The following is a 22,740-nucleotide window of genomic DNA, read 5'->3' as shown; positions in this document are numbered from 1 at the left end:
TCTGACCTGTGTGTGCACTCCAAGGTAATCATATTTCATCCCCCCCCCCCCCCCCGCCCCTTATATTTAGCGTTTGTCTGTGTGGGGTTTTTGTTAAACCAGGCCATCAGATCACATTTGGAAGGGATGATACCTACTACAATTAGAAAGTTGAATTTTTAACTTGTAAAATGAATTTCAAGGACTGACATGGCAATTGGCATTTCTTAGTAATTCACGTAAGTGTTAAGGTTAATCATACTGAATGCCACTCTTTTTTAAAATAATATAATACTAAAATCCCTTAATACACATCTCTAAATAATGGTAGCTGATATAATGTTTTAGTGAACACTTATCTTTGATGCTTTTACATAGGAATAATGCCAGAGTTCATATTCATTAAGACATTTTCAGCTTGCATTGAAATGATTGGGATCTAGTTTCTCATTTAGTTGTCTTTGGAGACCTGTGTGGAATCAGGAAAGATTTTTAAATGTGCCGTAGGTATTATATATCTAGTTATTTTACTGTATTTTAAACTGGAAGCATGACACATCATCTCCATGGTTGTAAATATATTTGGGGCTTATTTCTGGGTATGGGTTTGGAGGGGGCATATTAAGTACTCTGATTTTATTATTTTTCTAATTGTTGCTAGAGGTCATTGCACTGAAAAATTGTGCCATTAGGTAGTTGCATACAAAGTCTATAATGTATTGCTTATTTAAAACCTATCTCTAAGAGCACTAACATGTGGAAGGAACCAACAGCTGTTAAAAGGTTAAAACAGAAGTGTGAAGCTTCTGGAACCTGAATGATTGTGACTTCAAGGTAAGATTAAGTCAGGTATATTAATGTCCATCTTTCCCAACTTTGAAGTAACTGGTATGCAAATTCTAGGTTTCTCAGGTACATGTAAATTATACTTCCTAAAGAAAGTAAATTAATACTTAGCTTCCAACCCATACATCCGTAATTCTGAAATTAACCTGTGTTTAGCGAGTCTAAACAGAAGCCACATCTCCAAATTAATTGGAGAAAGCCCAGAATGATTACTAGTACACTTTACAGGGTATCTAGTAACAAGCTGTAAAATGATCTCTTACCAAATTTTCAGACCTAGTAATTATAGTGTACTAATTTATCAACCTGATTTGCAAAGTTGTCAAAGCTGTATCATTAAGATTATATTAAGTGACAGCTTTTAGGAATTTGGGTGGTTTCTTTTTGCTCAGCCTAGGTTACCTTGGAGAGGTGTTCTCTTCACCTTGAAAATCCTACTTGATTTTTAGGTTAGATAAATAGAGGTATGAGGACTGATTGAAGTGAGCCTGTTTCAGGGTGAGAGGAATTCATGAAATCAATATAAGGAAAGAAAAATTGTAACAAAGGAGGAAAAGCTTAATTTCAGAAAATGATTAGAGTATAAAAATAAAGGTATGGAGATTCTGGCCTCAGGAAGGGAACACTGGAAATGAGTGTTTAAGTTCTAGATCCCCAAACTTCAGCTTATGGCCTGCTCTTGAACAGTTGATGAGCTAAGAATACTTTTGCATTTTAAAAGGGTTAAAAACTATTACTATACAAAGATGCATGTAGCCCACAAAGCTTAAAACTAATCTGTCCCTTTACAGAAAATATTTGCTGACTCCTGATCTAAGCTATCATTCCCAGGTCAACATAAAAGTTCTTTTAAATGAAAATTTAGTTCTAGGTACAAATTAAATCCTCCTACCCTATGAGAAGTTGTGAAGTTAGAAGTATGTTAAAGCAACATACATTCTACATTCAGAATAAGGGCATGAAATCTGGTAGCCTCAAAGATGGTCTTGTTATTTTTTAAAAGATTACATAGCTTGTAACTTAAATATATTCTGAAAACTTTAAGTATAAATTTGCTCTAAGAGTAAGCTTAATGCCACAATTAGTTTACTGTTTTATGTTTAGTACTAGTTTTTGTCAGTGCTAAAGTCTGTTCTAATTGTTTTTTTCCCATGAGGTGAGAGTTGTGAACATTTTGTATGGGTGAGAAAACAAATGTCTTTTAATTAAACTCCATAGGTTGAGCTGGGGTGTGAAATACTGGCTTCCTGACTGCATTTCTCAGCTTAGAATATTCATTTGGGCAGAATTTAGATTTTTGTGCCATTGTTTACCTCATAAATAATTAGGAGTCAATTGTTCATTTTAAATGGAGGGAAAGAAAGGATGAAAAATGACCATACAAGTTAGGAAATTACCAAATTACACTTTTGAGGTGTCAATTATGTAAGTACTTACATGTTTTACACTAGTAACAATGTCCCTTTTTCTGCCTGCTTGGGTAGGATGTAGTAGTTCCTAGTGTGCTTATGTGTATGCTAAGCTTTGTGCTTGGAAGACACAAAAAATATCTGGTGATAACTAATATGTGATAATTCTGATTAATTAATGGATTTTTAAAACCTATTTTGGATAACCGATACCAGGTGTTGAGAGAGTTCCTCTGACCTGATCTTGATAGGGCTTTTATTTCTTAAAGTGTTACTGGTATGGAAATGTGGAGAGGAGAGTAAAGGGCTAGTCAATATTCAGGATTTTGATACTCAAATTGAATGGGGGAAAATGGGCAGTATTGATTATATTATCTCAATTGCAGTTGTAGCTGATTATTTCTCTTAAAGATTTTAGGAATTAAAGAGTTGTCTTAATTTGAAGAAATGGCACTGGTGTTTATCTACCTATCATGAAGATTTCTGTATGAGGTGGTCCACCTGAATGTGGCTTTTGACATTTGACTGCATAGAGTTTTGTAACCTTGGGCCTAAAATTTATTAGCTGATGAATAATGTCAAAATGTTTTGGGAACTTGAATTCCTTGTTTCACATGTTGGGTGTAATGTAATTTCCATAGGGAAATGTTGCTTTGTTTGGCAACCACACTGTCAAACTGCTCAGACTACCAAAGGTGGTTGTGGAAATTGATGACTAAATACATCAAAGAAGATGGTAGTTCTTGCCACCCACGCATGTACCGTACCTCCTCTTCCATTTTTTAGGCTTTGGTGATTGGTGAATTGAACTAAACACAGGTACCTTTCTGTTTAGAGAGAGATGGTTTGTCTTTTCCCTGGAAATCTTGAATTTCCAGTGAAGCTTCCACACTTTGTTCCAGTAAAGGAAGAAGTTTTCCAAAAACTACAGATAATTTTGTTTCAGCATGATTTTATGTACATAGTTACCAAGATTTCATTTAAGTGCTAGAGTCTAAAGAGCTGAAGAGTGAATGAGAAGAATGGACCTGTTTATTGGTCACTAGGAAGGAAATAAGCATAACTAGCAGGTATATTTTATTCATAATGGTATCCCTTGAAGATTGAGTGGTATTTAGTTACTGTATTAAGAAAATCCAGTAAATTGAAGTTTTTAACAATTAGACTGACATGTCACCCTCTTCCCCTCTGCTCCCAACACATCTTGGGTAGAACTCTGGAAGTCGTGTTGACTGAAGTAGAGAAGGGCTTTGGATGCTGTGTAATGCCAAGTGAAATAATCTGAGAAGACATTCTCTTCAGGAGAAAATGGGCAAGATTTATTAAGAGAAAATTGCCAATATATTATTGATTGAAGAACTGAAGTAACAAGCACCTCCCAGTTACAGGAGGCTGTGGATGTTCCCCTTTTTTTCAGGATCATCAGTCTTGCTACTTAAGAGTTATTAGACTTTAAAAATAACTGCAGGTTTTTAGAGGAAAATTGAATTGATTTGAAGATTGCATCTGTAGCTGGAGAAATGACTTAATTATCCTTGCAAGTTATTTTGATCTATTGCAAGCAGGTCAAAGTAGGTGTTTTCTAAAAAACTTTGCAGCTGCTTTGAAATCTACCCTGCCATAGACCATGGGGGAATAAACTAAAGGGAGTATATAGGAATGCAAAGGAACCTAATCATAATGAAGTTACAGTACAAGTATTAGGAGAAAAACTTTAGGAAAAGTATTTTCTGCAGGGTTGTGGAAAGATGGCAAATGATCTTTTACTCTCTGTGATGGAATAAAGTAGGATTTCTGTTTCTAAATGAGATCTTGCGACACCCTATTTTCACTTCTAGAATTTTTGTTTGGGAAGGGTTGGGAATGGGGGTTCCTAAGGTTTCTTGGTTTAGCTGGCACAAGAAATGTGCCCTAAGCATAGGCCATACTGTCTGCTATGATTGTCATTTTAGCAGGTGAATTGAGATTTTCTTTTCTAAAGAACAAGTGTCTTATGTTACTGATTTTCATCTGATTTTGAAAGGATGTTTTTGCAGGTTTTTTTTTTTTTTTTAAGATTTTATTTATTTATTCATGAGAGGCAGAGACAGAGGGAGAAGCAGGCTTGCTGCAGGGATCCCAGTGTGGGACTCTGATCCCGGGACCCCAGGATCATGACCTGAGCCAAAGGCAGACTCTCAACCACTGAGCCACCCAGGTATCCCTGCAGTTTTTTGAACTAGTAAAAGTATCCTGCTATGTGATATTCAGGCCTTTTCAAAGACAGTTCAGGGCCTTTGAGAACAGTTTTTTTCTCTGAGAAACTCTTAATAGTTACTACAGTATTTCTCTTGGGTCCTATTGACCTATAGGTAGTCAAATATCGGACACTGACAAGGAAGGGTATTTTGAATCTCCCATAACATTCTTTTGCCTAGGGCAAGTCCAGGGTGTCTTAATAACTTTGGAAACTAAAAAGAGGCATGAATTGACATAAAGGGAACTCATGACAGCACATGAATAAGTTTGTAGGTCTTTGAGATGTGATTGAAATCTGGGAGAACCAACTTAATGGTTTTGCTGCTGTAAATAAATGACCACTAGCTAAATGTGGAACCAATTACCACAGAATGGAGGAAGGACATTTATGTTTCAACAGTTCACATACACAACAAAATTAAGTCAAATGCAGCCCCAAGAAAGCCTTCATGTGTGAAAAATTCAATAGGTCAGTTGGCTGGGGTAATAGCTGTTTTAATTAAAGAGAAAATCCGATGCTGTGGTTAATTTTCTATTTAAAAGGCATAATGCACTTACAGCCTTAAATACTAAATTCCTTAAAATAATGGACTTTACTGGGAGTGTTACTTCCTTTCTGTGGCCTACCTGTGCCTTCTATGAGAAGATTTAGATTAGCTGGGTAGATAAATTTGTAAATTCAGGAGTGCTCGATTTTTTTCTGATCATTTAGATTTACGAGTTTTAGGTTAGATTTCTCAAGAACCAATAATCATCTAGAACTTTAGAAGTATGGGAATGCACTTTTTGGCTACCTAGTAAAAATAGGCATCAAAGATTTTTATGGAATTAATAGGCACCTAGAGTCAGGACCTTGGTTGATATAAATTCTAAAGGTTATGCTCTGAAACAAGACTGTCCAGTATCAGGTACCAATTGAGTTAATTTGTATCTGTTTCCCCACCTCTGTAGTGGTAAAATACCTTAACCAGAGTGAGCATTGTATTACGTCCTTCAAAACTGCATGTACTAAGGACTGTGTTAGATGTATTGATTATTATCCCTCTTTTAGATCTGGGGATTTGGGAAAAATTGGCTTGTGATATAAACTATTTCCAAAATCATTAAGTTACTACCCTAAAATTTCCAAACCCCACCCTCCTTGAGTGTGTCCTTTACTTTGCCTTTATTACTCTTCTGCTATACCCTCTGACAGGAGTACTAATGGTCAGTGAACGTGCCAGACATGGTGGAGGATGAAAGTGGCATGGGCTTAAAGAAAGTGCTCAGTAGGGTCTGTCTCTAGATCTACTGTTTCAAGTCTTCGGAAAGAAATTGGTAATACTTCATATTTATTGACTTTATCCAATTTTAAGAGTAATGAGTATTTATGAAAAAAATGCAAAAAAATGTAATTTAAAAAACCTGTGGCTGGAGATAACCACTATAGCATTTGGGTGTATATTGTTCCAGGTTTTTTTTTGGGGGGGGGGGGTTGGCATTGGTTTATAAAAGATGATTCTATTTAACCTTTTTTAACTATTTCCATGTCAAATTTTGTTAAACTTCTAGGAAAGATTGTATAGTATACTTGTCAGCAATTCTAAAATCCATTCCAATTTCTGCCATGTTAAAATGGTGGGGACGGGATCGTCCACCATAGAAATTGACGGCATATGACAGTTTAATTAGCAAATTTTTCTTCTCAGAACATAAAGTAATGGTGTGTCCTAAAACTGGTGGAATCTTAGATTCCATGAAATTGAGTGTTTTATTATATAGATTATGATATAATCAGGTCCTTCCTGAAGGACATTTAGGGCCTCTCTCCATTTTAATCTGTGGTGTGATCAATCGTTTATCCCACTTAATGATATTTATACTGTTCTTTGGTCTACAGTGCTAGGAGTTGGAGTTACTTATTCAAATTTTGCTGAATATTACTGCCCAACTGCCTCCAGATAGGAGCCAGCTAACATTCCTGGTGTGAGCACCAGTTTCTCTGATTAATACTGGCTTGATTTTTCTCTTGATTTTGCTAGTTTGATAAGTGAAAAACGGTATTTAACTTTCATTTCTTTGATTACAGGTAATTTTTTTTTTCATGTTTCTTGGGCAATGGAGTTTGCTCAGTCCATTTTTCTTTAGTGTATGTGTTTTGCAAACGTTTTAATTACTGGAGATTTATTCTAATTAATCTAGGTTGTGATGTAACGATCTAACTTCTTTCCACTGACAGCCAAATTGACTGAATTGCTATCTGTTATTAGTGGAAAGAAGAGACCTTTCCTCATCTCTTATTCTAGAGAAGTGATTTATTTCAGAGTTCACTTATAAGCCTTTCATAGTGGATAATGTGAATGTCCAGGAGTTCTGCAGGTTAGGAAAAGAAAAATGGGTCTCTTTGGAGGGTTTAGCTGCAATATTGGAACAGATCACAACTGTATCAGATGAAGGAAAAAGCCTAGTGAGTGGAGAAAAACCAAGAATCAAACATAAAGAGATTGACTAGAATAGAATGTGCCTAGCTTGGCTTGTCTTTCACTGGCCTCAGGGCATTGGTGAATTGCAGCTGTGGGCTATTAATGGCAGCTGAGAAATTAGGACAGAATGGAAGGGAAAAGTCAGTAAAAGGGAAAGAACTAGCTAACACTAGTTCGACTTTATTGCCAAAAAGAATGGTAGAGGTCCAGGAAGTAGAATCTCTGACTTTTGGCAAGGAGGGCCCTTTCGAGGAGCAATTTAAGAGAAGGATCTCTACACAAGAATTAGTGGTGGAGATTCCCATGAATGCACTAAGAGAACTTGGACTCTATTTGTAGTAGTTAGGTCTCAGAGAATTAAGGAATTTGGTGTGTTTCAAAAGAGTAGAGATTTTTGGGTTGGCTTTGCGAATGTACAGGAGTGAGGATTAAGATCAAAGCTAATTTTCCTGAGTAATGAAAACTGGGTATATGAATATACATGAGCCCCACCTAGTCCTGGTTAAAGGAGGCAACCTGATTTGGTATTTTGACTGCATCTGCAGGATAAGGGGATTGTGAAGACTACTACCTGGCAAGGTTGGAACAGTTACCGGTCCTCTTGTTTGTGAAAAGGTTACTTTATCTGGTAGAGTGAGCAGCCAAAGGCATGGTCAAAGAGGGCTTTTTAAAAAAACCACTGCTACATGTATTATATAGCAATGTCGTTAGTGAACAGTTGTGTAGAGTGTTGGGAATGAAGAACAAACTCAGTAGCCCCGGTAAAGAGGAAGCAGGCACAACGAGACTGGCTTCTGGAATTGAAGGAACAAGGTGAAAGCAGTAGCAGATGATGGTTCTTTTTATCGATAGCCTACTATGAACCAGGTGTGCTGGGGAAGCAAATTACCATCATTCTTGCCTTCAAGTTATTTAGTCCAGTAGAGAAAGTAAATGGTATGGACATCATAATTACGAAAGCATTGAGGGAATGAGAGCTCTGTGGTCTTAGAAGGATCCTCTAGGAGTCAAGGAATTTTCTTTTAAATTTTTTTTTTTTTTTTGTATTTTTTAGGAAAACAAATGCAATATCCTCTTGGGAAAGGAAAAGCGCCTAGGGGGTAATGAGATGGGAGCTGGGTGTTGGGTCCAAGCGGGGAGGGGATGAATGACTAAGAATGGGTACCAGGCAATCAGAAAATCAGAGATAGGTAAAGCAGGAATTGTAAAAGAAGTTGCCTCCCATTGTCAAGAGGTGATAGGTTAACCAGCTTCTGAGGGGGTGGCCTTGTTGTATGACTCATTGTAAACAACAGGGACCACATCGTGGGTATAGACAAACCAACTCTGAAACTGCTGAGATGCAAGGAACGATGTGCAAGGGTGCTCCTCAACACCTAAATAGAATAGAGATGGAAAGAAGGATCTGCTTTTCAAAGAAAGCCTGAGGAAACTATATTATATCTGGAATGGCAGGAAGCCTAGATAAACATGAATAAGCAAATATTCAGGAGTTCAATTTCTAGAGCTCTGAGGGACATCTGGTAAACCACCGCTGTCTTGGTGCCAGTGTTTGGGTTGGGGTCAAGGTCCAGGGCTTAACAGGGATTTAAGAAAAAGGTTCTTGGACTTTCATCTTGTTATTTTGGGAAGGGTACTATTAGCATTTTAAAAGACTTCCCTACCATCTTGCAGAAGGGCCTGTAGTGAAGGGATAGAGGCAGTGATGGGATAGGGGAAGGGGCCACAGCTTTAAATGAGTAAAACATGTATCATGTTCCAAGTTCATGCTGGGAAAAAGAGAAGTATCTTCTGGGCTCAACTTCAGCTGTCTGAGGACCAGCTCAGTCTTCCTGAGGAAGGAAAACAGGATGCCTTGGAGAGAAGGGGATGACACGAGTTTAAGTAACCTTGGTGGTTTGGGTCTTAGACCCCAAGACAGCCCTCATTCTGAAGGCAACAGCTGCTGCAGCAGAAGGAAGAGGAAACAAGGTGTCAGCCTTTGGGCCACTACTTTCCAAGACACTGGATTTCAGAGAAGGGAAGCTGTTGGCCCAGGTTCTTTACAGCGGCTTTGTTTAACTCTCCACCATCAAGCTACTCTTGATTCACTGAAATAGAGTGAAGACAAAATAAAATAGGAAAATGGTACATTTGTGTAGGTATTTGAAGAAGTCCTGGCTATTGTGGGAGGCCTTTTATATTGGTGTTCACCAGCGTTTTTTATGTCCTCATCTGTAAAATTGGGTTGATCTGTTTTGAAAATTCATATTCTTTATATTCTGTCATTTAGATCTGTGCCCTCCAATACAGTAGCCACTAGCCAAGTGTGACTAATTACAATCAAAATCCAATTCCTCAGTCATACTACTACACACATTACAAAGTGGTCAGTAGCCAATGTGGTTCATGTCTACTGCACTGAACAGTGAAGAACTATAGAAAACATTTCTATCTTAGTTCTGTTGGGTGCTACTGACCTAGGTATATGACCTGTTATAGAGCTACTTTATGAATAGTTGTACATGAACCTGTCCCCTGGACTGTTAGTGATCGCTAGTAAGAGCCTTGGTTTCTACTTTATCCTTTCCCTTTACTGGCCAACATAGCCAAGAAAGTTGTAGGAACTCAGATTGTAGATGCACATGGTGTACAGGTGACCCTTGAACAACATAGATTTGAACTGTGTGGGTCTATTTAGGTGGATTTTCTTCAGTGAATATAATAGAGTACTAAAGGAATACTTAAGTACTATACATAAGGAATATGATTTTCTTAACATTTTCTCTAGCTTTATTGTATGAATACAGTATATAATACATATACAAAATATGTCATCAGTAAGAGTGGTCAAAAGGCCAACAGTAGTTAACTTTTTGAGAAGTCAAAAAGATATGCTGAAGATATGCTGATTTAAGCCTGTGCCCCTAACCCTCACATTGTTCAATGGTTAACTATGATCCTAAGGCTCTGGAGAAGGCAAGTTGAGGTATCTGGGCTACAGCCAATTCTCAGTCCCCAAGATTTCACCCCGAGCTGCCTGTCTGCCCTCTAGTTGCAAACATGCCTGATGGCAGCACCCAGAGGTGATGACTGGGGAGGTGGGGGACACTGCAGGCTTCACCACTCAGAGCATGAGGGAGCTGCACCCCATCTTTAACCGATCCAGAGTCAGCTTCTTGTCACAGGAGAAGGTGAGTGGGTGAAGGGAACTTGAAGGGAAAACAGAAAGACAGATGTGCTGAGGCTCCAATTCTTCCAGAGAGTCAGTTACAGGATCCTCATGTGAAGGGAGATACTCTATGTTAGAGGGTAAGTATCCCTCATGTGTGGGAAGGTAGTCCACTGAGAGGACTGTCAAGGGGCTGGTTAGGTGTTCTGGCTTTGAGTCAGGGCCCCTGCTCCCCAGCATCTTGTACAGATCCACTAGTTGTCCTGTCTCTGCTATGAGAGCTTTTGGAGGTGGTAGGCTTGGGGCACTATATGCTGCGTCTTCCTCAGAGGTATAGTGACCTTGGACTCCTCGTCCCTTGTCTGGCCAGTTGGGGTGATGGGGATGTCTGAAGACTGGGGTCACTTGAAGGACTTCATTGATGACCAGGAGTTCAGGTTCTTCAGGATTGGACCAGTCTGTCAGGAGCCTGTCCGAGGGTAGCTGTGTCTTCTGAGAAAGGGGAAGAAGAGGCTCATACATTATTTAAGTAGCCCTTGACAACTGACTTCTCCAGGGTTCTGAAAGGCCTTGCTGCCTGCACTGCCTAGTTGGCTTGAGAAGGGACACTGTGGGCCCTTGACTTTGTGACAGGTTTGAAGCCGTTAACATTGAGGAAGACAGGAGCCATGAACTCCTCAAACCCACCACCCACCCCTCAAGCCAATGAGTGACTCACTACCCAGCTCAACCTTCAACCAGACTGATGAGTCCAACTGCACTAGCTCTTTATCTAGGATAGAGGGCAGGGTGGGTGCAAAGGAAGGCTGAGCTTGCTCCTGTCTGGGGCAGGCAGCAGGGAAGACTTTCAGAGTCACACTAGAGCTGAATCTTAAAAGATACTTCCCAGGTATGGAGGTAATGGGCAAGGACTGATCTGCTCTGGAACCTGCTAGTTCTTTTGATAGGCAAACTGAGGCTAGGATAGGAAATCTGAGGTCACGTGATGAATTTTTTTTAGGGTTTTTAGGGTTGTTAATGAGTATGGGCTTTGATGAAAGGTTGAGGGTAATACTCTATCAGTTCTGCTCTTAAGAACCCAGAGTAACTTTTGGAAAAATGTTCATTCTTTTTTCCTGCATGGCTAATTTTGTCTGTCTTCTGTCTTCTCTTTGTCAGCATCACATCAGTTATCAGCTCTTCAGTGTCCTCTCCTTTCCAAACTAACTGCGGATTCCTGAGTCCAAGCCCAAGCACTTTGATAACATTTCTCTTTCTAGGCTTTATTGGGCTCTACCTACACCCTAAAAACTATCACACTGATAATTCTAAAGCAGAGTTCCAAAGCCTTTATCAATTCAGACTCACAACTGCAGTGAAGCCACTAGCCCTTAGTTTGGTAGTCAGGTTCCTGCACCTTCCTCTACCTCTCCAAGTTTCCATTCAGAAACGATTTCAGGTACACCTCAGTGTGCTTCCACTGCTAGCCTCCACCCTGCTCTGTTTGCTGCACCATTTCCTGCTTGATGCTCTTCCTCCCTCATGAAGCCACGACTGATTGTTTCCTACCCTGGACTCCTAGAGCAGCAAAGAAACCACCATCAGGTTCTTGGCACATGATGATTTATACTGTCACTTTTTTTTTTAAACATGTTCATAAACCATCTACAAATGGGGATCATTCATGAGAGAAGTAGGATGACAAAAAATACCCTTGGGACAGGAAAAACCTGAGGACTAGTCTCAACTCTGATACTCTACAGCTTGGGGAAACTCCATCAACCTCTGGCCTTTGGTTCCCTCATCTGTCAAATGCCAAGTTGTGTAAGAGTGGTTTGGTTTGGATTGGCCTCTGATGTCTGCTGCTTTCCTTGAGCACGGCAAGCATCCAACAAATGAATGGTGGTGCTGTCTCAGGACAGCCTTCTGTAAAGGACACTGACAAACTAGAGGTAAGTGTGTGCTCTTTTCTGATCATTACCCATACTGGCCCTGGCATAGTGGTCTGGTTTGGTAGATGGCCTTCAGCTCTGGAAAGCAGAGCTAATCAAGCATTGTTACCCTAGATGTGGGAAAGACTATACAGATGCAGAAATGGTTTGTTTTTGTTTTTGTTTTCATAAGGTGAGGCATCTGCTCTGCCTTCTTGAAGGCTTTGGCAGTATCGATAGAGCCTGCTCCTCCGAGCTTGTACAAGGCAGGCCTTCTGGCTAACGAGTCCCGGGGCAAGGAGGGCCTCTGAGACCACTGTTAGTTCAGGTGCTTCAGACATGGTTTGGTTTCTATAAGTTCAAAATGGAGAATACCCCAGTGATCCCCCTTTATGATTTGGCCTTTTTCTCAAAAGCTTGAAGACCTGTTCTATTTTAGCCCATCTTAAAAGTGGTAAGGGGGAATCTAAGGCCTGAGAACTCAAAAGAATTCTGAGAATTTTGTTGGAGGTGAAAGAATATTGTGTTTCTAATGTCTACCTCAGCCTGTCACCAGGAGAGCAGTTTGGTTCTTTTAAAATAGTCTACCCACTTTGGGGTTCAAGTGACATGGGGTTCTGAGGCAGCCTCAAGGCCATCATCACAGATGCCATGTTTAAGCTAAATTTTATTTTCTAATTTACCAGTTATTTTTACAAGAGATATACATGCACACAGTTTTGCAAAAAGAATTTAAAAGTTTGAAGGGACTTTGTAATGAAAATTAAGTGGCCCTCTTACCTCCAGTCTACCACTTAAAGGCAACAAACATTATCAGTTTCATATGTAGGCTTCCAGAAATATCCTGTTCATATACTGCAGTTGTATATGTATATAAAATCGCCCTCCTCTTTATACAAATGAGAACCCATTTTAGACAACTGTTACAAACTGTTTTTTTCACCTTTAAATTATCTTAGGGATTTTTAGATGCACATAGAGATCTCTTTTTTTTAGTAGTTGCACATTATTCTGTTGTATGGATGTACCACATGTTTAACCTCCTCTGGTGGCAGGTTATATTATGCCCAATTTTTTGGCTTCTACAATGAACATACTATATAGCTTTGGACACATGTATGCCAATTTCTGTTATCTTCTCCCTGTGTTACTATCTTTAACCCGTTGTGTGTCTTTTTCAGCATTTCTTCTAGGTTTCTATGGGCCCTTCATAGGCCCTGCATGCCTCTGTATCTCCTCATGCCCAGGCAGAGGCAAACAGAGACCATGATGCCAAAGCTGCAAGTTTGGGAGCCAGGTGTCCGGGACTGACCCAGAGAGATGCTTCCCACTGTGCTATTTCAGGCTCTTAGGACATGGGACTGTGGAATCTCAGCATTGGAAGAGAGAGATCTTAAAGCTCAGCTGATTCAGCTTCTGGTACCTGAATCCCCTCTGACACCAGCAACGGCATCCTTATCGAGTGCATGCCCATAGGTCATCAGAAGATTGCAACCAAATGCATTGCACACTTAATAGACTGCAGTGTAGTATAAACATAACTTTATATGTACTGGGAAACCTAAAAATTCATTTGATTTTATTGCAATACTTGCTTTGCTGCTGTGGTTCAAAACCAAACCTGCAATAAATCTGAAGTATACCTGTATATATGTATATATAAACATGAATATATTAAATAATACAATTGTATCATGTATATGACATATGATGTAAAAAATATATAATTAAATATAAGGCTACTGTTGTTATTGTTCTTGCTATTGTAACTTAACAGGGAGGCAGTCCCTCAATATTGAAAGGAGATGTCAAATGTGAGTCTTCCTGGGAAGAAAGTGAACCACCTGTGCCTTGTCCGACCCACATGCCTTACATGGCCTCTTACTTAATCCTCACAACAGTTTACACTAGAGATACTGTCAATTCCTGTTTCACAAAGGGTGAAACTGGGGCTCAGATCATCAGGGAAGTTGCCCAAGGGCCATCCACATAGTGAGTGATAGAGGTGAAGTTTATGCCCCACCTTTCGATTTCAAAGGCACTGACACCAGTGACTCAGGTGCCCACTGAGGCAGACGTGGCTGAAACCTGCTCTCTCCCTGAGCAGTGGCTGGTACCACTGGCTTGTGGCCTGAGGAAGGGTGTGGATGAGAGGATGCACAGTGTAACTGAGGAAAAGAATCTTGGAAGAGAAGCTCTAAGGTGTGAGGAAGAGTGCAGGGCTGCCAGGGAAGAACACTCATACCTCCTTCCTCCACTTTGTCCCCCTGAAATGCACAGTCGTGCTCCATGTGCAGATGCCTCCAACTCCCAGACCTCTCACCCTAGATGACCATCTTGCCCACCGTGAGCTATTCTCACCTCCTCGGGCTGTGCAGCAATGACCTTCTCATCCTTTAGTCTCTGCTCTCCCATCTGCCAGCCGAGCAGCCTCTCCTTTAAAATCCTTTCCTTACACAATGGAATAACTTACTGGCTTCCTGCCAACACCAAAATAGTCTGAGCTCTATTTATCTGTTCTATGCTCAGGACAGGAAATGTCACGTTATAAAGCTCCAATTCTCTTGAATTTGGATAAGTCAGGCTAGTGCTCAGAAAATGGCAAAAATACTTGCTTTTTAAATTTCTTTTGAAGTAGTTGAGGTAAGGAAGGGAACATAAGGCATAAAGAGGAATGAAAAGCTATGGGTCTGTCTTTTGGTCATAAGCTTCAGAAAATTCCTGTGCATGGAAGGGGGTGACTCAGTAACCTAGCAAAGGAGGCTTCAGCTCATCCATAGGAAGTAAGTACCTAGGTCTCCTTGTAACTACAATGGGGAGTTCGCTGGAATCCTATCAACTTACCACTAAGGCCTTATCACCTTACCTCCATGATGGGGTATTTCTTGGCCCAAGTGCTGTTCGCTGGGTCTGGAATTTCTTTACTACACCACTGAGGTCTGAGGGCCGAAAGAAGAACAAATACCCTGTAGATAAAACAATGACAGCTGATTAAGTGTGTATATGGTGGCATGGAAGTGTTGGTCTTAGTGCACTGATTTCATTGTAGAGGTGGTTCAGCATAGGGGAATGCAAATGAATAAAATAAAAATCCTGAAGGAGAAAGATGATGTATCATGCAAGGCTAGACTAGTTTTCTGTGAAGTTTGGATTGATGATAGAGTTATGATGCAGCCATTTGGGATTTGCTAAATAAACTATGAAACTTTTACTCAATGTAATGTTTAGATGTCACTATCCAGCAATGCATTCATTCCGCAAACATTGACTAAACCCCTAATCTATGATGAGTATGTGCCACAAACTGGGGATGGACTAGCAAACAAGAAGACATAGTTCCTATCTGTGGAGAGCTTACTATTTAGTTTAGAATGTTTATAAAGAGTTTGTATTAGCAGGTAAACTATTATGCTAAAGGTAAAGAAACAAAACAAACCGAAAATCCTTGTAAAGAGCAAAACAGGATACAAGGACACCTGGGTGGCTCAGTGGTTGAGCATCTGCCCTTGGCTCAGGGTGTGATCCCAGAGTCCTAGGGATCGAGTCCTGCATTGGGCTCCCTGCAAGGAACCTGCTTCTCCCTCTGCCTGTGTCTCTGCCTCTCTGTGTGTGTCTCTCGTGAATAAAAAAATAAAATCTTCAAAAAAAAAAAACCAAAAAAAACAAAACAGGATACAAATGGCACAAGTAGCTTGAACATAACCATGTTTTAAAAGAATGCTGAGAGGGGATCCCTGGGTGGCTTAGCGGTTTGGCGCCTGCCTTTGGCCTGGGGCACGGTCCGGGAGACCCAGGATCAAGTCCTGTGCGGGCTCCCTGCATGGAGCCTGCTTCTCCCTCTGCCTGTGTCTCTACTTCTCTCTCTCTATCATGAATAAATAAATAAATAAATCTTTAAAAAAAAATGCTGAGAAAAAAAAACAACAAAGGAAAATAATTCAAACTGTTAACCGTAGTTGTATTTGATGATCAGAAGAAACACTGGTCTTTTTTTTTCCTTTATCATTTCTGGGTTTTTGAAAATATTTTAAAATGTGTTTGTATTACTGGAAGGAAAAAAGTCCTAAAAATGTCTCTTATACGTGCATGTGACTTAAATGTTTTGATTATTTATAAAAAACTCAAAACTAGTAAATATTTTTGAAGAATTGGCTTTAATAAGCTTTGATGTTTAATAAGAATGGAAGGCTTCCAGGATGTTCAACCCTTTGAAGCAAGAGATGTGCCCATGTGACTAGTTTTTCTCCAAATGAATGTGAGCAGATCATGCAGATGAGGACAATGCCCAAGGAATGGAAGAAATGTCAGTAAAGTGGAAGAAAACTGGGTCCCTAATGACTGTGTGGAGCACAGCGTGCCAACCAACCTGGATGACTTACCTCAGGACTACTCTATGGGAGAGAAATAAACTATCATAAAAGCCATATATCTGGGGACTTTTTTTTTTTTAAACAAAAAAGCTTTCACTCTAACTGATAATATTTCCCGGAAGAGGATAAATGTGATCCTACTTGACTATTTGAATTAAACTTTTTCAAAGTCTACCTAAAGAGAGGTCTGCTTTGAAGTATCTTTCACATATGAGAGCTCCAATACATGTAAAGCCTTTTAGACAAGTTCAATGACTAGTAGGATGACTCTGAGCTAGTTTTATTTTGGCCTCTTCTCTTACTTTACACAACACGATGAAAACTCTGTGTTGAATAACTCATTATAAAATTCTCTTTATAATACCTGTTTAAAGAAATTGTAGAACATTAGTTAAATAGAACTAAAATCACCTCTTATTCTATCCCTTGATATAACCACCATTATTATAACCACTCTCTTCTTTAGGAAGAGGACCCTGATTTACTGGGATGACAATCAGCCAAATATAAGACCACAATTTTAAGTCTCCCTTGCCTTGCCAAGTTCTGGCCAATGAGGTGTGACCCAAAGTGTCATGTCTGACTTCTTCATGTAAAGGCTCTTGAACAGGGAGGTGTGGGCACCTTCCTTCCTTCTCTCTGTAGTTGTAGAATGCAGGTATGATGGCTATAGTTCCTGCAGTCATTGGACCAAGTGAGCTTGAGGATGGAAGCTAAAAGAGGATATTGGCACAAAAAGATAGAAGGAGCCTAGATCCCTGACCATAGAGCTACTACACCAGTCTTCAGCCTCAGTTTACTTCCTTGACTTGGATGAGAAACTGTCAGCTAGTTTAAGTTATATTATTTTGGCTTTTTATGTTATATAGAGCCAAATTTAATGCTAAGATACATCTTGCATATGAGGGTGTTTATATGTACTTTTTAAAAAGAGAAAGTTTGTACCTCTTTGTAACATTTTTAAAATGTAATATTGCAAATAGTATACCATTTAATTTTCTTCTGCCTCTTTAATGGATATAATATGCCATACAGCATGAGATATATTTTGATGCCTTCAGCTCAAGGCATGATCCCGGGGTTCCGGGATCGAGTCCCGTATCAGGCTCCCCTCAGGAACCCTGTTTCTCCCTCTGCCTATATTTCTGCCTCTCTCTCTGTGTATCTTTCATGAATAAATAAAATCTTTAAGAAAACAAAAAAAGGACTGAATAAGGAAAAAATATTTAAAAAAAATTATCATATACTGTTGTCCAAGAAAGTTGAATAAATTTAGTCTGCTACCAGCAATGTTTGAGGAAGCCCATTTCTTTGACCCATAATGGCAACAGCTATTACCGTTTAAAAAAAGTAAATTTACTGAAATTGGAAAATGTAACCAACTCACTTTTGCCGGAAGTAACGCATTGAGAAAATGCCCACTATGACGACAGCAACGCAAATGCTTGGTGCCACAAACACACTCCAACTGGCTTTACCTGAAAAGTTAGCAAACCCTGTGACTGAGTTATCTGCAATGAATATCTAAAAATACTATTGTGTGAACCCTCTGGCACCTGCCCACAGCAACTAGGTAGCTGGGCTCAGGAATGAGGCCAACTTGTTTTTGTCCCTTCAGTTCCAGGGAAAGGGCCCTAAGGGGGCCAGCCCTAGGGCTCTGTCCTCCAACAAAGGCAAAAGGAGAAGGGGGTGTGGTATACAAAGCACTGGCTGTGAACTGGGAGCCCTGAATTCTAGTCCTGGTTTTGCCACTGACTGCTATGTGATCAGTGGACTTCAGATTCTTGATCTATAAAAGAGGAACGATGACGTCTACCTTGCAGGTTGTTGTGAAGAGTAGAGATGGTGTATATAAAGCATGTGGTGATGTACCTGAACATAGAGAGCCCTTGAGAAATGGTAGTACTGATTTTCCCAAACCACTGGATAAGCCTTCTGTCTAACTAGGGTCTTTGAAATTGTTCTAATTCCTTGCTATGAATAAGTGTTTTGCTCTGCATCAGGATTCTTCACTAATTCATCCATTTATTGAGTTATTAATGTATCAGGCCCTTGTAGGAGCTGGGATGCAAAGATGAAAGGACATGGGCTCTGCTGTCTTGGACTAGTCATGAAGCTAGTCCAGGAGACAGATGTGTAAACATGTAAGCCCATGATGCCATGGGATACACATTTAAAAAAGGCATGTACAAGGCAGTGTAGGCTGGGACCAGCATGGGAAATGACATCAAAGGCAACCCAGGATGTTCTCCCAAAGGCATGTCAAAAGTCACAGATTTGAAGGATGGAGCTAGCAAAGCAGACAAATTTAGGGAAGCGGACTACACAGAACAACGCAAAGGCACAGAGAGAGCAAACAGGGCGGACTTTCAGGGGACTACAGGTAGTCTGGTCTTGCTTTCGAGTATGAATGATGAACCTGTGGCAGAGGATGAAGCTAGATGAGTGATCAGGAGCAGATCATGCAGGGTTTGAGAACGGAGCAGTTTGAATTCCAGCTTGAAGGCCTTTGGGGAACCACTGATGAGTTGCCACAGGAGGTGGAATGCCAGCAGGGATCAAGGTGTCTTGCAGAAAGATTCTTCTGATAGTGTCAGGATAGGTGCAGGTGGAGGGAGGAGAGTGAGTAGGGAGGGACAAGAAGCCACAGACCTGCCAGCCCCCATGAGAAATGTGTCACCAGGGCTGAACAGGGGAGTTGACGCAGGCAGCTTTGCTACCACCTGGCACAAACTGACATTTCTTTAGCATCTGCCTTCCTTCCTGGGCAGATGGGACAAGTCTGGAGTACTACAAACAGGAAGATGTGGAGTTGTTAATCCAATTGCTTGCCCACAAGTTAACTTTCATGGGAGTACTAGGGGATGAGAAGAGGGCTTGCCAGCTTTCCCAGTGGAGAGGTACCTGGCATAGAACAACAAAGTCCTGGATGATCAACTTGATACTCCATGTTGCAAAGCAAGAACAGCTTGTTTCATACTTGGAGCAGATGCAGACAGGTGCTGCCAGAGAACACAGCACCATTTAAGCAATGGAGGGAAGCCCATGTTAGCTAGTCACTTCTTTATATACTCCAATTTAACTGAAGTCACTATGATCTGAGTTTGATTTGTAGTTTTGCCACTTACCACTTCTATGACTTTGGGTAATCTTTCTGTACCTTCTGGACCTTATTATAAAAGTTATCTGAATCCCTTTTTATTCCTTTATTCATCTTGAATTGAGTGCCTGGTACTGTGGCCAGGTAAATCATGTAAAGCAAGGACTTCGTGTGGCCATGGTCAAGGATTAAATGAGTAAAAGTAGTGTTATGCAGGTTGAATTGTGTCCTCCCACCCCCAAAAATCCATATTGAAATTCTAACTTCCAGTACCTCAGAAAGTAACCATTATTTGGAAATAGAATCATTGCAGATGTAATTAGTTAAGACAGGGTCAGACTGGATCCCTGGGTGGCGCAGCAGTTTAGTGCCTGCCTTTGGCCCAGGGCGCAATCCTGGAGACCAGGGATCGAATCCCACGTCGGGCTCCCAGTGCATGGAGCCTGCTTCTCCCTCTGCCTATGTCTCTGCCTCTCTCTCTCTCTCTGTGACTATCATAAATAAATAAAAATTAAAAAAAATTAAAAAAAAAAGACAGGGTCAGACTGGATAGGGTGACCCTACTCCAGTATGACTGGTGTCCTTATTAAAAGACAGGAGATTTGAATGGAGACACACACAAGGAGAACTCCACGTGAAGATGAAGGCAGAGATCTATAAGCCAAGGAACACCAAAGACTGTCACTAGACTTGAGGAGGAGAAGCAGGGAACTGATGCTCTCATAGGTCTCGGAAGAAACCAACTCTGCTGATACCTTGAACTCGAGACTTCCACCTCCCACAACTGTGTGAAGATTATTTTCTGTTGTTTGTGGCACGTTGTTACAAGAGCCCCAGCAAACTAATGCAGTATGCAAAGCACTCAAAGACTGGTGCATGGTATATGTAATAGCTGCTATTATTATTGTTGAGATTATTTTCATTGGTCATTGGAACAGAGATTTAGTGAACAAGTACTATGTGCCGGGTACCATACTAGACCTTGAAGATAAACAGGTAACACTTTCTGCCTATTGGATTCAGAGTTTCGTTTTTGTTTTTGTTTCTTTTTAAAGATTTATTTATTTGAGAGATAAAGAACAGAAGTGAGCACATGGGGAAGAGGGAGAAGCAGGCTCCCTGCTCAGATGCAGGCCTCAATCCCAGGACCCTGAGATCATGACCTGAGCTGAAGGCAGATGCTTAACTGACTGAGAAACCCACATGCCCCAGGATTCAGAGGTTTTAATAGGGGTCAAATGTAGTGCATTATGAAGGAATTATGGAGATGCATTTGGGAAGGCTTCCTGTAGGAGGAAACATTTAGGCTGAGTTTTGAAAAATAAGTAGGTACTATCTTCAAGGAGACATGAAGTGATAGGATACTCCAGTTAAAGGAAACAGCAAGTGCAAAGGTGTAGCAGCAAGAAAGTAGCTAATGAATTACAGAACATTTGATCATCTCTATGCCAGACACAGTGGGAATGTAGGCCTGTGTACGAATCCAGGATGGACGCACCATCTTTAAAGTTGTTTCTTACCTGGCAGACAAAATTCCCTCTTGTTTCCTGGGGGGCTTTCACCAGCAGCTGTCAGAGCTGTCATCCACAGGACATATGTCACTCTGGGCTGCAGGCTGTCTATTGAATGTGAATTTGGTGATACTCTATAGGGAATTTCTGAAAGGAGGATAAAGATAAAAAAGAAGAAAGGCATCTATTAAAGGAAGTATTTGAATGTATGATTTTACTTATTTTGTTCTTGTTGTTAATCCTGTAATTAATTTGAAAGAGAAAGGCACATTGCTGTTTTAAAACAGTCCTGATTCATTAGTACATACTTTACTAGGCCCTAGACAATGTCATTTATGGTGGTCCCACTTGACAGCATACCAAAATAATTAAATGTATTTCCTGTGGTAAAATCTTTTGAAAGAACTTTTATTATTCTGCTTTAAAAAAAAGATTTTATTTATTTGGGAGAGAGAGAACATGTCCAGGAGCATATTTGGGGGAAGGGGCAGAGGGAGGTGGAGAAGCAGACTTCTCACTGAGCAGGGAGCCCAATGTGGGGCTCAATCCCAGGACTCCAAGACCGCAGCCTGAGCCAAAGGCAGACGCTTAACTGACTGAACTACCCAGGTGCCCCTATCTTTCTGCTTTTGAAATTATGTAGCTGTAGTAACTCCTTTTATTTTCTATGACTATAATGTTTCCAACATTTTTAGATATAGTTGAGAACTCTTGGGGAAGAAGTCAAATACACAAGTTGTTTTCAATGGAATTTTTAAGCAAGCTAAGTTTAGCAGTTAATGAAATAGACATTTAAGTAACATTAATTTTGATTTTCTGCTTTTTTGGGGTAGGTTCTGGATACAAGTCTTAATGGGTTTAATATGATGATCTGCTTTAATTTGACATAAAATCTAAAAATAGGAGCAATGGTACTTAGATTGGATTTACTTGGCTGTTTAAGCCTAGATTATCAGACTCTTTTGCTGTTGACACTCCTGGGGAGTCTCAGCAGGGAAGATTTGGGGTTTTTTGAGCAATGCACTGATGTTGTTTTCCTCCTCCATTAGTACAGAGGCATTCTTCTCTAGTGATCTGCTGGGTGTGAGCTTTGGAGTGTCTTCTCAAAAGCTGGGGATGCAGGGGCAGAATACTACAAGATCCACAGCAGAACTCTGGCAGGAGTAGCCTGCTGGCTCCCTCAGCAGACATGCCTGTGCTGGTGATCAAAGTAGAAACTGGGACCCAGCACTTTGAACCTCAACATCAGTTACCAGCTCACAAACCTCAGGGCAGGTCAGACAATGCTTCTGTTCGCTATATTTATTTTAACAGCCACAAATATTTATTGAGCTTGTGCTCTGGACAAGTCACCAAGTATATAAAGGCACAGAATCTGCCTCAAAAAGTTCACCATCTAGTGGGGAAAACAGACCCCTCATACTTCCACACCCAGGCTTACTATGGGTAAGCAGCGAGGAGTCCTGCAATATCATGGCCTTTCCACCCAAAGGGACTGAGGCCTGAGCAGATCACTTAACAGCTGTGACTATCAGAGCAATTTCTATATTCAACATCCTATTGAGAAAATGTACCATGTGGAAAATTGCAAGCTGACTTTAACCTGATGAAATTGCTTGCACAGACTTAAGTGGTGTGATTAAACTCAAAATCTCTTTATTTCTAAGGCAGGAGATTAAAAAATTAATTTTGGAGAGACCGTCTACTCATCTTGCTGCAGCGAAGCATCAGTGAGCATCAGAGTCAACTGTCCAACTGTGTGAA

The 22,740-nt window shown here is 40.4% G+C and overlaps 1 protein-coding gene and 1 long non-coding RNA gene across 7 annotated transcripts in view; one reads left to right on the top strand and one right to left on the bottom strand.

The window, feature by feature from the left end:
• Window positions 1-5,795: 5,795 nt before the first annotated feature.
• Window positions 5,796-13,732, top strand: LOC140630473 (uncharacterized). Its single transcript, XR_012028235.1, has 2 exons — window positions 5,796-12,016; window positions 13,177-13,732. It is a non-coding gene; the product is annotated as an uncharacterized lncRNA (long non-coding RNA).
• Window positions 9,814-22,740, bottom strand: part of IL12RB2 (interleukin 12 receptor subunit beta 2) — a 72,469-nt gene continuing 59,542 nt past the window's right edge. For 5 of the 6 annotated variants that reach the window (XM_072820754.1, XM_072820758.1, XM_072820757.1 and 2 more), the window contains 4 exons: window positions 20,986-21,123; window positions 17,753-17,843; window positions 14,862-14,961; window positions 9,814-10,577 (listed from right to left, as the gene is read on the bottom strand). In XM_072820754.1, the coding sequence (XP_072676855.1) occupies window positions 10,041-10,577; window positions 14,862-14,961; window positions 17,753-17,843; window positions 20,986-21,123 (866 nt within the window). In that variant the 3' untranslated portion in view covers window positions 9,814-10,040. The remainder of the gene's footprint in view (window positions 10,578-14,861; window positions 14,962-17,752; window positions 17,844-20,985; window positions 21,124-22,740) is intronic. The other variant, XM_072820759.1, reaches the window with a different exon arrangement.

Source organism: Canis lupus, chromosome 3, assembly GCF_048164855.1.
Source record: "Canis lupus baileyi chromosome 3, mCanLup2.hap1, whole genome shotgun sequence".
NCBI lineage: Eukaryota > Metazoa > Chordata > Mammalia > Carnivora > Canidae > Canis > Canis lupus.
The sequence above is the reverse complement of the archived record's forward strand: the minus strand, read 5'-3'. Positions and strand labels throughout refer to the sequence as shown.